Source organism: Eucyclogobius newberryi, unplaced genomic scaffold (genome assembly GCF_026437365.1).
Source record: "Eucyclogobius newberryi isolate DKJ021-1_F unplaced genomic scaffold, fEucNew1.0.hap1 SCAF_12, whole genome shotgun sequence".
In the NCBI taxonomy this organism is placed as follows: Eukaryota; Metazoa; Chordata; class Actinopteri; order Gobiiformes; family Gobiidae; genus Eucyclogobius; species Eucyclogobius newberryi.
The window spans coordinates 32,504,420-32,521,643 of NW_027315746.1; the positions used below are offsets into that span (position 1 = coordinate 32,504,420).

General features: G+C 46.8%; 1 protein-coding gene across 1 annotated transcript in view; it reads right to left on the reverse strand.

Moving 5' to 3' along the window:
* lamc2 (laminin, gamma 2) overlaps window positions 1–17,224 on the reverse strand; it is a 31,275-nt gene that overhangs the window by 2,042 nt on the left and 12,009 nt on the right. Inside the window, exons 3-20 of the mRNA XM_072441918.1 lie at window positions 16,101–16,221; window positions 15,343–15,464; window positions 12,214–12,345; window positions 11,793–11,982; window positions 10,862–10,965; window positions 10,016–10,285; window positions 9,572–9,649; window positions 9,031–9,167; window positions 8,639–8,783; window positions 8,049–8,254; window positions 6,954–7,033; window positions 6,237–6,374; window positions 5,004–5,148; window positions 4,771–4,920; window positions 3,031–3,145; window positions 2,538–2,734; window positions 1,286–1,444; window positions 1,110–1,209 (exon numbers count right to left, since the gene is read on the reverse strand). Of these exons, the coding sequence (XP_072298019.1) occupies window positions 1,110–1,209; window positions 1,286–1,444; window positions 2,538–2,734; window positions 3,031–3,145; window positions 4,771–4,920; window positions 5,004–5,148; window positions 6,237–6,374; window positions 6,954–7,033; window positions 8,049–8,254; window positions 8,639–8,783; window positions 9,031–9,167; window positions 9,572–9,649; window positions 10,016–10,285; window positions 10,862–10,965; window positions 11,793–11,982; window positions 12,214–12,345; window positions 15,343–15,464; window positions 16,101–16,221 (2,589 nt within the window). The remainder of the gene's footprint in view (window positions 1–1,109; window positions 1,210–1,285; window positions 1,445–2,537; window positions 2,735–3,030; window positions 3,146–4,770; window positions 4,921–5,003; window positions 5,149–6,236; window positions 6,375–6,953; window positions 7,034–8,048; window positions 8,255–8,638; window positions 8,784–9,030; window positions 9,168–9,571; window positions 9,650–10,015; window positions 10,286–10,861; window positions 10,966–11,792; window positions 11,983–12,213; window positions 12,346–15,342; window positions 15,465–16,100; window positions 16,222–17,224) is intronic.

Sequence of the window (17,224 nt, forward strand, 5' to 3'; positions counted from 1 at the left end):
TATCATCAGTGGTACAGGACTGGACCACTCACATGACAGCACTGTTGTTTGGGCGGAGCAAAAAAGGTGAAGCTCAAACAAACCAAAACAAACATGGCGACAGTCACCGACATACTTTGTTCTACTTTAGCTGAAATACTGACCATTTTGTTTTTAGACTTGGACATAGAAGAACTTTGTGCATTTGTGAGAGAAACATGACATGAGAGCACCGGAAAGAGCACCTGAAGGAGTACCTGAAGGAGTAACTGAAGGGGTACCTGAAGGAGCACCTGAAGGAGTACCTGAAAAAGCACCTGAAGGAGTACCAGAAGGAGTACCTGAAGGAGCACTTGAAAGAGCACCTGAAGGAGTACCTGAAGGAGTAACTGAAGGGGTACCTGAAAGAGCACACGAAGGAGCACCTGAAAGAGCACCTGAAGGAGCACCTGAAGGAGTAATTGAAGGGGTACCTGAAGGAGTACCTGAAAGAGCACCTGAAAGAGCACCTGAAAGAGCACCCGAAGGATCACCTGAAAGAGCACCTGAAGGAGTACCTGAAAGAGCACCTGAAAGAGCACCTGAAGGAGTACCTGAAGGAGCACCTGAAAGAGTACCTGAAGGGGTACCTGAAGGAGCACCTGAAGGAGTGCCTGAAAGAGCACCTGAAGGAGCACCTGAAGGACTACCTGAAAGATCACCTGAAGGAGCACATGAAGGAGCACCTGAAGGAGCTGGCATACCGCCAGAGTCCACAGTGGAGGTGAATGGACTTTAAAGAAGACAAGTTATGCTTAAATCAGGTATTAAGTAATAAGCTATTGCATATCAATATTTTGTTCATTTTAAACTATAATATTCAGTGATACACCTCAAATGTATCAATCAATCATAATTCAAATTGGAGTGAGTTTGATAACCAATTTTAAAATGATAAAAAGCTCAAAAAGTTGATTTAGCATATAGCGTCTCCTTTAAAATGACTTTCTGGGTTAACACCTAATGACATCATGCAGTGAGAGCAGACGTTTTGAGCTCAAGGGAGAGACGGACTGAATGTGACAATGAAAGGAAACAACTCCAGATACGACATAAATGATTATTCTCAGTTTAAAATATCTTGGACTTACTGAGATTGTTGATCATGTTGAGGACGTCCCGTAACGTGCTCCTCACTGCGTCCCGGCTCCTCTGGGAGTTCTCCAGAGCCGCCTGGGCCTCCTCTGCTCCCTGTCACAACCACGCCCCGTTAGACCTCACTGCCCTGGCCAAAAGTCAAGGTTGTGGATGATCTGGTGACGTTTACCTGAGTGGCCGCCTGGTTCAGATCCCGGGCTAGGTCCAGCTCCTTCTTCACCTCTGCTGCCGTGGAGGAGGACCCGGCCTGGAGCTGCTCGGCCTGGCCGCGGAGGAGATACGCCCGGTCCAACAGTCCACTGGCAGAAGGGACAGAGCTCCACAAGTCCTGAGCGAGAGAAGACTGGATAAGTACAAACCCTCAGAGTCCAATTCCTCAACTGACTTTATTTCTGTTTTTGTGCTTGTGAAACTTCATCATCTGAGGTGCAATCGAGGGCTGTCCACTAACGATCATTTCAAACCAAATAAAGGTTGAAATATGGTGACTGAAGACGTGTAGATTACAAATAAAGTTACTACAACTACAATTATATTTTTTTACAAAATACGTTCTACAATAAATGGTTAATGCCCCAGTAGATTCACCTCCAGACTGAAGTGCTGAACACCTGTAAGTGTTATGAACGTGCATGAGTGAAGAAGAATGAGTTGTGTAGATGTGTACATTTATCACTGATTTATGTATAATAACGAAAATGTGTTTTTATGCCTTTTATATCCGTGGGGGGATTTAGAAAAGCCCAACCAGGGACGGGAGGTGAAAAAATAGCACTGGCTATAATCTTTGTGTGCATCACATCGGCTGCAAGCTTTGTTTTGTATCTATCTTTTTTTAAATATATATATAGTTCTTTACTGCAGACACAGCAAAAACCTGTTAGACTTTCGACATGTGCTTATTGGGGTCTCAGGGATAACCAGGTAAAGAATGATTGCTCTAGCTATAATAAAAGTGAATAAAACCATTAAAAAGTACAAAAGACCCCCCAAAGTATTCAGTATTTTTCATCACTACCTTTTGTTACTTTCTGTATCACTTCCCAATGTATTTTTATGCCTTCAAATAAATGTTGCCAATGTAATTATCTGGAAATTATGCTTTTTATGGCGTGTTTACATGAGATTTTGTCATTATTTGTCTGTATTTTGGGCCATATTGCTCGTTGGACCAGTGAGTTATGTGTTATTGGGAGAGTTCACTGGTTCACATGACGACAGACCGGTCTCTGATTGGCTCATTTCTCCCTTGGACTTGGCGATTGTGGATTATAAAATGGAGAGTGTTACAGGTTATGCTAAACTTGCGTCGCAGGTGACACGGCGGCCTTTGACCTGTTTGATTTGACCTTAAAGGTGCATGATGTGTTACACGTGCACCTTTAAAAGCCCGAGGTGGAGCGTGTGTGGTTTGAAGTCACCTGCAGTCGGTCCACAGCCTCTTTCAGCTGGTCGCGGCCCTGTCCAGCCTGGTCCAACTGCTCCGAGACCCCGCCCACCAGATCCAGAGTGGCGACGTTGTCTCTCTTTGCTGATTGGACGATGGAGTTGATGGCGGGCAGCTGACCAATGGCAGCGTCCGATAGGGCTTTGGCTCGCTCCATCTGCTGCTCAAAACCTGCATGAGGGAGAGAGTTGGATTTTAATATCAACTATAAAATAATGACCTCCAAATATCCAGAAGACTCTGCTTATTTTACATTTGCACAAGTTGTATTTTTTCAACCTTTCAGTTGGTCTAGGCAGAATTATGGGGACCTCTTGTCTTTTTTACATTTAGACTTATGTATTTCCCCCTGACTCTAAACTAACCCCAGCCTTTTCTCTTAAAGCCCCACCATGGAACATCCAACTGCCTTTAATATAAACTTAAAGCCCCACTTTGGGTCATTCTCCATGGAGAGTGTGCTGTACCTTTGAGCGTGCTCAGAGAGTCCTCCAGCTGATCGGTGTAGCTCCCGATCGTCCTCAGAGCGTCTTCGGTGTCAGACTTGGCCTGGTCCACTCTGGTCACCAGTTTGTCAAAGGTCTGCAACGACACACCAGTGAGACTGAGCCCTTTGTTTTCAAGCAATATTGCCATTTGATTGTGATTATTTTCACTGCATTAAAATCATTTAAAATAAATAAATAACCAGGGCTGCACATTATGCCCAAAATTGTTTCTCTAATTCACTTTTTTACTTTAACCTATTGTACTGTAGTATAATTGTAATTTCATATCTGCTTGAGATTGTTTTTCACCTATTTAAGCCCAAGTGAACTATGTTAACAGTAATCTGTATTTCTTTCCAGGGTTCAGGGTTCAGGACAGGGTTCAGGGTTCGGGACAGGGTTCAGGGTTCGGGACAGGATTCAGGGTTCAGGGTTCAGGACAGGGTTCAGGGTTCAGGGTTCAGGGTTCAGGGTTCAGGACAGGGTTCAGGGTTCGGGACAGGGTTCAGGGTTCAGGGTTCAGGACAGGGTTCAGGGTTCAGGGTTCAGGACAGGGTTCAGGGTTCGGGACAGGGTTCAGGGTTCAGGGTTCAGGACAGGGTTCAGGGTTCAGGGTTCAGGGTTCAGGACAGGGTTCAGGGTCAGGACAGGGTTCAGGGTTCAGGACAGGGTTCAGGGTCAGGACAGGGTTCAGGGTTCAGTACAGGGTTCAGTACAGGGTTCAGTACAGGGTTCAGGGTTCAGTACAGGGTCAGTACAGGGTTCAGGACAGGGTTCGGGACAGGGTTCAGGGTTCAGTACAGGGTTCAGGACAGGGTTCAGTACAGGGTTCAGGGTTCAGGGTTCGGGACAGGATTCAGGGTTCAGGGTTCAGGGTTCAGGGTTCAGTACAGGGTCAGTACAGGGTTCAGGACAGGGTTCGGGACAGGGTTCAGGGTTCAGTACAGGGTTCAGGACAGGGTTCAGTACAGGGTTCAGGGTTCGGGACAGGATTCAGGGTTCAGGGTTCAGGGTTCAGGGTTCAGGGTTCAGGGTTCAGGGTTCAGGGTTCAGGACAGGGTTCAGGGTTCGGGACAGGGTTCAGGGTTCAGGGTTCAGGACAGGGTTCAGGGTTCAGGGTTCAGGACAGGGTTCAGGGTTCGGGACAGGGTTCAGGGTTCAGGGTTCAGGACAGGGTTCAGGGTTCAGGGTTCAGGGTTCAGGACAGCGTTCAGGGTCAGGACAGGGTTCAGGGTTCAGGACAGGGTTCAGGGTCAGGACAGGGTTCAGGGTTCAGTACAGGGTTCAGTACAGGGTTCAGGGTTCAGTACAGGGTTCAGTACAGGGTTCAGGGTTCAGTACAGGGTCAGTACAGGGTTCAGGACAGGGTTCAGGGTTCAGTACAGGGTCAGGACAGGGTTCAGGGTTCAGGACAGGGTTCAGGGTCAGGACAGGGTTCAGGGTTCAGTACAGGGTTCAGTACAGGGTTCAGTACAGGGTTCAGGGTTCAGTACAGGGTTCAGTACAGGGTTCAGGGTTCAGTACAGGGTCAGTACAGGGTTCAGGACAGGGTTCAGGGTTCAGTACAGGGTTCAGTACAGGGTTCAGGGTTCAGTACAGGGTCAGTACAGGGTTCAGGACAGGGTTCGGGACAGGGTTCAGGGTTCAGTACAGGGTTCAGGACAGGGTTCAGTACAGGGTTCAGGGTTCAGGGTTCGGGACAGGTTAGGGTCATGTTACCTCCTGAGCAGTTTTTCCTTTGCCCAGCAGGTCCATGGCGCCGATCTGCTCCTTTTCTACTGTAGCTTTGAGTTGACCCAGATCTAACAAGTTCTTCTCAGCGTCGGCCTTCAGAAGGTCCATCCTGGACAGCATGCCGTCCACCTCAGCCTGAGAGAACGAGAGAAAGGGAAGAAATCACCAATCATTGACTGTCCTTGTGTCGCCCCCTCCTAGTGATGCACAGACAGTACCTGCAGTGGCGCGGGCAGCTGCTTCTCCATCTTCAGGACGTCCTGCAGCAGAAGAGCGGCCTTTGCACTCTGGTCTTTGGCGTTGGAGCTGACCTGAGGCGCCTGTGTCTCCAGGTCCTTCACTCCAGCAGAGATCTCATCAAACCTGACAAAATGTCAAACAGTGAAAATTCAAGACTCCTTGTTTTAACTTTAAAAGCACGATTCACTTCTAATCAGATTTATTTTTGTCAAATAATCAAATTAGTCAAAGGGCATATTTCGCTGTCTCGACTAAAACCTAGATCAGTGGTTCTTAACCTTTTGGAGGTACTGAACCCTCCAGTTTCATAAGCACATTCACAGAACCCTTCTAAATTGGACAAATAAAATATGATTTTTTTCAAATTCAAAACTTAGGTATATATTTTACTGGTGCACAAAATGAACCATGCATCAACATCACTGTGTTCAAAGAACAACATTTTCACACAAAAACAAAAACATAATCATGAATATTTACTGCAAATCAGTGACTTCTGCTGTTGTCTTTCACAGACCAGTTCAGAAATGCACCTTCACCTTGGCAAGTGCCACTCTCATGTCATTTTTGCAACAAAGCCTGTTCCTTTTCTTAATTTTTATGTCCAGCATCCTCGAAAAGGATTGCTCGCAAATATATTATATTATAGTATAGTGGTTATAGAAAAGGACAAGGGAAATGGCCCCAGAGGCTGATCTTTTGGCCCTTTAGGGGCCAGGCTGGTGCCGTGTCTTAGCCCAGATATAAGGGTATTGATTCAGGCTAGTCTCTGGGGGCTCTGGCCTGGTCCTTTTGGCCCTTTTGGGGCCAGGCTGGTGCAAAGACTTAGGCAAAAAAGATGAGATTTGATACAGGTTCGACTCTGGGCAATTTCCCTGGTACTTTTGGTCCTTTTAGGTGCAGCTGGCACCAGGACTTTGCCCAGAAAAGTGGGTTTTGATTCAGTCTGAAATATTAAGAAAGAAATCACAGGACGTACATCACGACGCGCACCAAATTCCCTGCAGCACAGATAGGCCAAGCGGGGCGTGTCATCACGAATCATATCAGAGGTCAAGATGTGTGTCTTGACCTCCACCGAACCCCTGAGATTGACTCACCGAACCCCTGGGGTTCGATTGAACCCAGGTTAAGAACCACTGATCTTAAAGCCGGACAAAACTTGAAACGGGACAAAGTGTGTGAAAGTGTGATGTTGTCCACAGACTCACGTGCGTTGGAGGTCTTGAGCGCTCTTCTTGACCTTCTCTTCTCGGCCGAGCACAGTCTGGAGCAGGTCCTTACTCAGCTCGGAGTCCTTCAGGGCAGCAGAAGAATCCTCTAGTACGGACAAAGCATCAGACTTTTGCCTGTAGAAGGAACAGAAGATCTGTTAGAAGAAGAACGGCTCCAGGAACGGAAATACGGATGGAAACTAGATCATAACTGGACTAAACAGGAATAGACCAGGACTAAAACAGAGCTAAACCAGGTCCAAAACGGGATTAAACCAGGTATAAAACAGGACTAAACCAGGTCTAAACCAGGACTAAAACAGGACTAAACCAGGTCTAAAACAGGACTAAACCAGGTCTAAAATGGGACTAAACCAGGTCTAAAACAGGACTAAACCAGGTCTAAAACAGGACTAAACCAGGTCTAAAACAGGACTAAACCAGGTCTAAACCAGGACTAAAACAGGACTAAACCAGGTCTAAAACAAGACTAAACCAGGTCTAAAATGGGACTAAACCAGGTCTAAAATGGGACTAAACCAGGTCTAAAACAGGACTAAAACAGGACTAAACCAGGTCTAAAACAGGACTAAACCAGGTCTAAAATGGGACTAAACCAGGTCTAAAACAGGACTAAACCAGGTCTAAAACAGGACTAAACCAGGTCTAAAACAGGACTAAACCAGGTCTAAAACAGGACTACGGTGTACTCACGGCTGGAGCAGGTCCAGAGCCTTTTGGAGCAGAGAGGAAAATGGGTTTGAGTCTGAGGGAGCGTCGGCCTGAGGGAACTCCTGAGGTCAGAAGATCAGAAGACTTGACATTAGTTTTGTGCTCTCAAAGCACCAGACTGTGGACATGATCTGTTCACTCCTGCTGGTGGTAAGATACTCAAAGTACACATTACACTGCACTGAGCTGCATTATCTGTAATGTTCTTGTCCTTTAAATCTCATGTTTTGGGACACTGGAGGTGAAATGTGCACATATTGGAAACATAAAAATGGACAGGTTTAAATGTCTTGCTTCGTTTTGTTTGCATATTAGATAATACATATTTACAGAGGGGTTTTGGGATTTCTAAGTATTTGAGTAAACTAGATTTGAATGAAAATTTGGGTAAAAAAAGGAAATGTTAGATGTGAACAAATCCTTTTTGATCCATCACAATCTTTAAAGTTTGGTGTGTGTACGTGGTACTTTAAGGGCCGATCTTTATGTCTCTGAGGGCGGAAAAGTATTTGGAAAAGAACAACATTTGAAGTTACAATGTCCCAGAGAATCTGAGGATGAAGTGGGTGTGGTTTACCCATAGTGTTTTGCCGTAACATAAAGCCTGTTTAGGCTATAGAGAGGTTTATTATTATTAGGTACATTTTATTGTCCCCATTGACCCGTCCTCGTGGGTCGCTCTGGGACACACCTCCAGGTCTTTGGTCGAGGCTTGGTCAGGACTGTAGCTGGAGGATTTGAGCTTTTGTCACACATACACATTATTTTCCATCAGTCTGAGTCCCTCATAGTGTTTGAGTCTAAAGATTGCGCCTTACGAGGAAGAAATGAAACAAACACAACACATAATGACACAGAACTGAGAAACGGTGCAGATTTCTGCAGAATTAACAATGGAAAACACTAAACTTTGTAAATCTGAGATAGAAGAAGTGATGGATTTTGTTGTGAATGTCATGAGAATATTCTGAGGCAGTCTCCTACATTTGAGAGACACGTGCTACATGTGAGTCGGCTGTGATTGGACCGACACAAGGCCCCTCCCAGAATCTGAAACCAAACGTGTTATTCTCTCACCACAGACGCCAGTTTGCGCTGGGCCTGCTCCAGGAGATTGCTCATGTCTGGCATCATGTCCTCTACTTTGTCCACTTCCAGCTGGTACGTCTTCTGCTTTCTCTGGACGTCCTGCGCGCTAAGGGTCACTCGCTCCAGGTCCTGGTCCAGACTCTGCTGCTCCGTGTCCAGGGACGTCAGCCGCTTCCCCAGACGCCTCTCCACGTCTGTACAAAGGCGTTTTTGTGGAGAATTAATATTTGAAAAAGCAAGAACCCAAACTGGGCCTGAACTGAAGCTTTCAAAAGCCACGTTTCACCTGGAGCTGAGCCCCAGAGCCAGTCACTGTAGAGCACTTTGGAAAGGTTCTTTTAAAGGAGAGCTAAGTAACATTAGGACTGTATTAAATGTCTTTGTAAGTCCCTGTGATGGTTACATATGTATTTTAGGCGTGTTTGAAGTTCTCTGGGAGAGAAACTGACTGTCATGCTTTATTGTAGGGGGAACTCTGTTGCTGAAGTTACTTAGTTCTGCTTTAAGTCAGACCCTCCCAATCCGCTACAAAGTGACCCAGTGGAAACAGATGTGGACAGTAAGTGGACTTTCTGTACCTGTGGCCAGAAGGTGGTCATCCTGCAGTTCCTCCAGCTGCCTGCGGGCGGACCTGAGGGCTGCCTCTATGGCCTCAGTTTGACCTGGGCCTGGACCAGAGAAGAGGGTCTCCAGCTCTCGGACTTTCAGCGCAAACTGCTCCAACTGCCAAACAAATCACAACACATTAGTATTAGTTTAGTCCTGGTTAAGTCCTGGTTTAGTCCTGCTTTAGTCCTGGTTTAGTCCTGCTTTAGTCCTGGTTTAGTCCTGCTTTAGTCCTGGTTTAGTCCTTGTTTAATTTCAGGTATAATCTTGTCACTACATTAACACTGGGACTAAACTAGAACAAAATCTAGAACTCAAGTCTACATCTGTAAAAGGAAGCCTCAGGGGTGTGCGAGGTACTGACCCGGGCAGTGACAGGGCCGAAGCAGGACGGGCACTTGGTACTTGTGCATTTATGGCCCTCAAAGCCCGGTCTGCAGCTACACTTCCCAGAGGAGTCACACTGTGAGGAGACTGCCCCCTGCTGGTCACAGACACAGGCTGCAGGAGGAGAGAGCAGAAACATCCCATTGAATGCACTAGTGTTCATTGTTAAATGTACAGATGTGATATATGTCATGGTAACATTTCTGTAGAAACAATGAAACAAAATACGTAATTAATAATGACTAAAGCCAGCACAAACGACAGGACATGAGAAGGGATTAAAAATGTGAGACAAAAGGTGCAGAGCACAGACATGAGGAGATTCTTGTAAGATTGTATGTATTGTGTATGTACAGAATGCATTTATGCATCAATCTTTTCTATCAATCAGCTCAGAACAAGACCCTGTACAAAGTCACGTCGTTTTTTAGCAGTGAGAGATGATTAATACAATTTGACGAGTTGGATAAATGTCAGTGTCAATTACTATAAAAAATGGCAGCACATGTGGTACTCACGCTGACATGGAGGAGGGAAGCCGTCTCCTCGGACTGTCTCGCGATAGAAACCCTCTGCACAGTCAGTGCAGCTCGGCCCTGAGGAGGGAAGCAACATCTGAGCTTCAAATATCGTAATATACATGTCACTGAGTAAGTAAGTAAGTAAGTAAGTAAGTAAGTATGTTTAAGTAACTAAGCATAAGTAAGTAAGTAAGTGAGTAAGTAAGTAAGTAAGTAAGTAAGTTAGTAAGTAAGTTAGTAAGCATAAGTAAGTAAGTGTAACTAAGTAAAGTAAGTGGATAAGTGAGTAAAGTAAGTCGTAAGAAAGTAAGGAAGTAAAGTAAAGAAATATAAAGTACAGTAAAACCCTGTGAAGTAAAGTATCTAAGTTCAATAGCCAGACTAAAGCTGGTTTAAGCCCAGACTCCCAGACTGCACCAGGTGTAGCAGAGGCGGAGTTACCTGAGTATCCAGTGGGGCATCCCTGGCTGTCGTCAGAGGACAGACACTCTCCAGTCTGGGCGTCGCAGCTGCCCTTTGGACACTGGCAGGGCCGACAGTCACTGAGGGCCCCGCGGCTGGGCTGGGAGCGCCTGTAGCCGGGTGCACAGCGCTCACACTGCTCCCCCTCCAGCCCAGCAGGACACTGGCAGCTCCGCACCCACCCGGCAGGGGCCGTACCCAGGCTGGGGCGAGCAGACACCAGGGAGACGTTGTCCAGGTAGGCCCGACCTGAAGGTGCAAAGATCCAGTCACATCATGATAATAGAAAGCAAATGGATGGATGGGAATTCTACACGTTTTACTTTGACCATATTTCAGCTCAGTCTTGTGGTTCTAAACCTGCTAAAATGACTGATATTATGAAGAAAGTCCCAACATTGAGCAAACAAAAACATGGAGATGAAAATTCACCAGGAAAATTAAGAAATCCGTTCGCGTTGATTCTGATGACTAAACATCTGCTTTATTCAGACTGTGTGAAATACTTTTAATGTAAACAGTACTTTTACTTCCTTTCCGTTCTTTTTTATTATAAATTCACTTTTGTGAGATTTTAACCTTATATTAGTGTATATATATTATATATATTAGTATTTTTTTTTTAAATTTCTGATCCTTGAGAGTCTTAAATTGTTCACACATTTTATGTTATTACATAATATCACCCTTTTTAAGACCGTATATTGTTACATAATATCACCCTTTTTAAGACCGTATATGAAATGTCCCCATGTGGGACAATAAAGGAATATCTTATCTTATCTTAGTATGGACCAGTACAGACACAGATGATCTTTACTGTACCGCTGTTTCCGAAGGTGGCCCTGATCTTGATGGCCGTCAGGTTCTGGAGCAGAGTCTGGAACATGAAGGAGCTGAGCTGAGGACTCCAGAGCCTCTCCTCAAGCCTGAGGAATCAAGAGGAGGAGCACAGGAATCACCAAAAGTATGTTCAAAATAACTCATAGCAGTATAAGGGCAACGTTTCGGTTTACAGCAGAAGGCTCACAAGTTGATGCCTTTGTGTCTTTCATTGTGTGTAATTGTACTTGCTTTTATTTTTTACTAGCTTTTACTAGCTTTTATTCTCATGTTTATGTCTGATTAACAGCCACTCCCTGCTTCACTTCCCATAACACAGCATAGCATAATTCAAAAGCAAACGATGAAGATTACCCTCAGGACACATTCTGCATTATTTGTATTTGTATTTGTCTGTCCTTTGAACAAGTGAGTTCTACACAGACACAAATCTGTTTTCAGGTCCAGAGAGTCGGTGCATTGTTGACGTGTTTGTCACAAGAGCATTTGACATTTTACACAAATCAATCTACTTTATACTATTTTAGCTGCGAGACTTTTCTCTAGTTCTCCAGATATGCTAAACTGGAAATGCCAAAAGAATGGAAATGAAGATCAGTAGCAATACTGTGATCTAGTGTTAGCGTGCCATCTAGTAGCAGCAGAGGGCATTACCATTGGTAAAACAAGCAAAAGCTAGAGTTAGAAACCTTTGACGACATGATCACAAACACACAGCTGTAATTACCACAATTTGATGCTGAAAATCTCTGAACGAGATCTATGATGTCACAAAATTGGGAAATTGGGAAAGCAGGGAAAACTATGTGAATGAAGCTAAATACAATTCTAGATACATTTTTGATGAGGAAACCATGTTAGAACATGATTAAAAGCTCCCAGTTGGTATGGGTGTTAGACCTGGTACTCTTACCTGAAACTGTAGTGCATCTTCTGTCCACAGGGGACAGTTCGTCTAAGGTCTCCTAAGGAAGTGGACACGCTTAGCCCTGCCCCCTCCAAAATGATGTCTCCGAGTGACGGGTGTCTCACTCCTCGGTCCAAACGCAGAGAGAAGGACAGATTCTGTCCGTAACTGTGCAGCTGGTCGCCCAGGAAACTGGCTAAGAGACAAAAAACACGTAGAGATGAGACTTTTTGATAAAAAATATGTAGTATGTCTTCTGTAAGTTTATTGTTTAGAAATTCCTTTGCCAGTGTTTTGAAAAACTGTTCTCTCCCTTTTCTTCACTGCACCTTCCTCTCTTCCCGCCAGAGTATAAGCCCCAAAGTGATCTCTAAAGTAAAGCACTATCTGACCCCTAGTCCAGGCTGGAGGACAGCAGAAGTCTGACCTGGAGCGTACAGGTACACGGGCAGGCTGATGGAGGAGATGACTTCCGCGTCTTTGTGTCTGGGTGACCAGCGGAAGTACACGTTCCTGGAGGTTTGTCCTTCCTGTGTGGCAGCCTTCCAGCCATCCAGACCTGCAGACAGAAGATCAGATGAGAGCCAGGACAAAGATGTGTGCAACGGGGTTTATGGTCAGAAGCATGATTTGAGTAGTGACAGTAGTGATGTTTACATGCACAGAACAACATGCACTAAACACCAAACTCAAATGGTCTTTGCAGCAAAACCCTTCAGAGACCTCGATTGTCCCAGTCTACAGCGGGTCAAAGAACTGGTCAGGTGTGAGCTGAGGCTGAGAGATGTTCAGGGGCACAAGTCCTACCTGGTCTGAGGGCCGCACATAGGTTGGACACCCCTGATATAAATGTACTCAGTGTGTGTTTGACTAGTTTCAATGTTTTTTTATTAATATTTCACATTTTAAAATCCATCCATCCATCCATCCATCTTCTGCCGCTTTATCCGGGGCCGGGTCGCGGGGGCAGCAGTCTGAGCAGGGACTCCCAGACTTCCTTCTCCCCAGACACTTCCTCTAACTCCTCCGGGGGGATCCCGAGGCGTTCCCAGGCCAGCCGAGAGACATAGTCTCTCCAGCGTGTCCTGGGTCTTCCCCGGGGCCTCTTCCCGGTGGGACATACCTGAAACACCTCCCGAGGGAGGCGCCCAGGAGGCATCCGGAACAGATGCCCGAGCCACCTCAGCTGGCTCCTCTCAACGTGGAGGAGCAGCGGCTCTACTCCGAGCTCCCCCCGTGTGGCCGAGCTCCTCACCCTATCTCTAAGGGAGCGTCCAGCCACACGGCGGAGGAAACTCATTTCGACCGCTTGTATCCGCGATCTTGTTCTTTCGGTCACTACCCAAAGCTCATGACCATAGGTGAGGGTAGGAACGTAGACCGACCGGTAAACAGAGAGCTTTGCCTTTCGGTTCAGCTCCCTCTTCACCACAACGGTCCGATGCAGCGACTGCATCACTGCAGCCGCTGCACCGATCCGCCTGTCGATCTCACGCTCCATCCTTCCCTCACTCATGAACAAGACCCCAAGATACTTGAACTCCTCCACTTGGGGCAAGGACACCCCACCCACCTGAAGAGGGCAAGCCACCTTTTTCCGGTCGAGAACCATGGCCTCGGATTTGGAGGTGCTGATTCTCATCCCAGCCGCTTCACACTCGGCTGCAAACCGTCCCAGTGCATGTTGCAGGTCCGGGTTTGATGGAGCCATCAGGACAACATCGTCTGCAAACAGCAGAGATGAGATCCTGTGGTCCCCAAACCGGACACCCTCCGACCCCTGACTGCGCCTAGAAATTCTGTCCATAAAAATTATGAACGGAACCGGTGACACAGGGCAGCCCTGGCGGAGTCCAACATGCACTGGGAACAGGTCTGACTTACTGCCGGCAATGCGAACACAGCTCCTGCTCCGGTCATACAAGGACCGGACAGCCCTGAGCAAAGGGCCCCGGACCCCGTACTCCCGGAGCACCCCCCAAAGGACACCCCGAGGGACACGGTCGAAAGCCTTCTCCAGATCCACAAAGCACATGTGGACTGGTTGGGCAAACTCCCATGAACCCTCGAGCACCCGATGGAGGGTATAGAGCTGGTCCAGTGTTCCACGACCGGGACGAAAACCACTCTGCTCCTCCTGAATCCGAGGTTCGACTATCGGTCGGATTCACCTCTCCAGTACCTTGGAATAGACCTTACCCGGGAGGCTGAGGAGTGTGATCCCTCTGTAGTTGGAACACACCCTCCGGTCCCCCTTCTTGAACAGAGGGACCACCACCCCGGTCTGCCAGTCCAGAGGCACGGTCCCCGAACGCCACGCGATGTTACAGAGACGTGTCAACCAAGACAGTCCTACAACATCCAGATACTTTAGGTACTCAGGGCGGATCCCATCCACCCCCGGAGCCCTGCCACCGAGGAGTTTGCGAACAACCTCAGTGACTTCAGCTTGGGTGATGGATGAGCCAGCCTCCGAGTCCCCGGTCTCTACTTCCTCTTCGGAAGACGTGACTGAGGGATTAAGGAGATCCTCAAAGTATTCCTTCCACCGTCCGACGACATCCCCAGTCGAGGTCAGCAGGTCTCCACCCGCACCGTAAACGGTGTTGGTGAGACACTGCTTCCCCCTCCTGAGGCGCCGGACGGTTTGCCAGAATTTCTTTGGTGCCGACCGATAGTCCTCCTCCATGGCCTCCCCGAACTCCTCCCAGGCCCGGGTTTTTGCCTCTGCGACAGCACGGGCCGCGGCTCGCTTGGCCTGCCGATACCCGTCGATGACCTCCGGAGACCTACAAGCTAGAGTGGCCTGATAGGCCTCCTTCTTCAGTCTGACGGCATCCCTTACTTCCGGTGTCCACCACCGGGTTCGGGGGTTGCCGCCACGACAGGCACCGGAGACCTTGCGACCACAGCTCCGAGCAGCCGCATCAACAATGGAGGCGGAGAACATGGTCCACTCGGACTCAATGTCCCCAGCCTCCCCCGGGACATGGGAGAAGCTCTCCCGGAGGTGCGAGTTGAATACCCTACTGACAGAGGGCTCCACTAGACGTTCCCAACAGACCCTCACAATGCGCTTGGGTCTGCCAAGTCTGTCCGGCTTCCTCCTCCGCCAGCGGATCCAACTCACCACCAGGTGGTGATCGGTTGACAACTCTGCCCCTCTCTTCACCCGAGTGTCCAAGACACGCGGCCGGAGGTCTGATGACACGACAACAAAGTCGATCATTGACCTCCGGCCTAGGGTGTCCTGGTGCCATGTGCACTGATGAACACCCTTGTGCTTGAACATGGTGTTCGTTATGGACAATCCGTGGCTAGCACACAAGTCCAATAACTGAACACCGCTCGGGTTCAGATCGGGGAAGCCGATTTTTAAGCCATTTTAAAATCAATTGTTGAATACATTTCTGGACAAATGAAGGATTTACACTTTTGAAAATGTAACGTTAGCATCTCTTTTATGTTGTGCATGTTTGACAGTTTGTGGACAGGCTTTGTTTCCAGCACAAAGGAGCTGAGACCAGTGACAGTGATGACGTTTGCAGGCGCGTACCATCAGAGAAGGTGGAGCTGATGTTGTGCGTGTAGTAGCCCGGCTGCACAGAGCACTCAGAGCTGTGACCGAAGCAGAAGCACGATGGACTCCAACTCCCAGAATCCTCTCTGAGCTGACGACTGCAGGAAGGAACAAGAACACGGAGAACAAGGTTTATAACACAAACATATCCACTGAATCCATCTCACAAATGTGAACATACTGTACTCCAACATACTCTGGAAATGGAAGTATTGTTGATGTTAAATACTGAAAAAAGAGTCAAGGTCATTTTGACTCTACAGTACTGCATTGTACTTATCTATAAGGCATTTTACATTTAAGTATTTAATTAAACTAGATCTTACTGCAAATTCTAATTTTGCCTCCAGAACCACATCTAGATCTTTCCCCTGTACCTCCACCACAGTATTTATCAGAGCCTTCTTTAGAGATGAAAAAACCCAATAGAACAAGCTCCAGAATCCAATTTCTATAAAGAACCTCAAACAGAATACTCATAGGTGCTTAGATCTTAATTTTCATCTAAATCTTCCAGAGCAAATCCATCACAGGACCTTCTCCAGAACATTCAGCAGGTCCTACTTAACAGTCTACAGCTGAATCTGTTCCAAAAGGGGTCATTTGGTCTGCAGTTTTATAGTCATAAAATAAAACATGATGTAATAAAAACCTCCACCTGAACATCCAGAGCCACCAACAACACGTCCACCAAAAAACCTAATCCACCACCAGAGACACCAGACTGCCCAAACCTGCGAGTGCACCCATCCGCTCCGATCTTCTGTCCATCTTTACAGAGGTTGCACTTGCCTCCAGCGAAGCCCTGTTTACAGCTACAGTGCCCCCTGCTGTTGCACTGAGAGCTCACAGAACCTGAATCAAGAAAGATACGTTACATGTCATTGACTTCTGTGATGTATATTCTTGCATAATTATGTCTTTGTACTTGCATTTGAGACACATAAAAGGAAAGGCCTAACATTTTGAACGGTTTCTGACTATTTCAAAAGTGTCACTTCTCACTGCTGTTCAGACGTCATGTTTGATGGACATGGATAAAACTTTAAATTTGAAAATAAAATGCGAGCTTGGCTTGGTGGACCTGGTTTAGTGACGATTAAGGCACAGAGGAATGCAAAAGTTAGACAATAGTTTTTTCAGGTTAGGGTTCCGAACTGGGCTAAGGCAACGGTAAAGGTAAAGGTTATGGTAAAGAGCTAGGTTTAGGACTTGGGTTTGGTCAAGGAACATTCGATTTTAGATAAAGCTACAAACGGTTGAGGTTAGTTGATGTATTGATCGTAAAATCATGCACAAAAAGTTTAGCTAGCTAACAAGAATAAAAAGAACGGATCAGGTCTGTTTCATAAGCGCTTTTGCACATAAATTGTCTCGTGAGAACGCTCAGCTCTGACCCACGTTCACAAGCTTCGGTCCCGGGACATTGCCGGGTTTGATGTCTTAACACTTTACCTGGCATTTGTCACTCTGCAGTCGATCACTCTAACAATATACTGCAACCATGGAAACCAAGCTCATAGCCTAGTGGTAATGGTACTGGTGCTTACTGGTCTGGCTTTATTCACACATAACTCTTCCCTGCTTTATCCTGGTGGGAGAGTTCGCAGCCGTCAGACAGTTAGTGAAAATATAACGAGCATGACTGACTTAAAGGGCTCATATCATGCAAAATTGACTTTTCAGAGCTTTTAACCTTCTTACAGCGCTATTGGTGCCTCATATATATATGTTTTTTGATTGATTCCTGCAGTCTTGAGCTAGAGAACAGTCTCGATCCTTCTCCTCAGATGAGCGGACTGACGGGGCCTCCTGGTGAGTGCCGCAGCATGCTTCCCTGTTTCCATCCTCCAGGGAG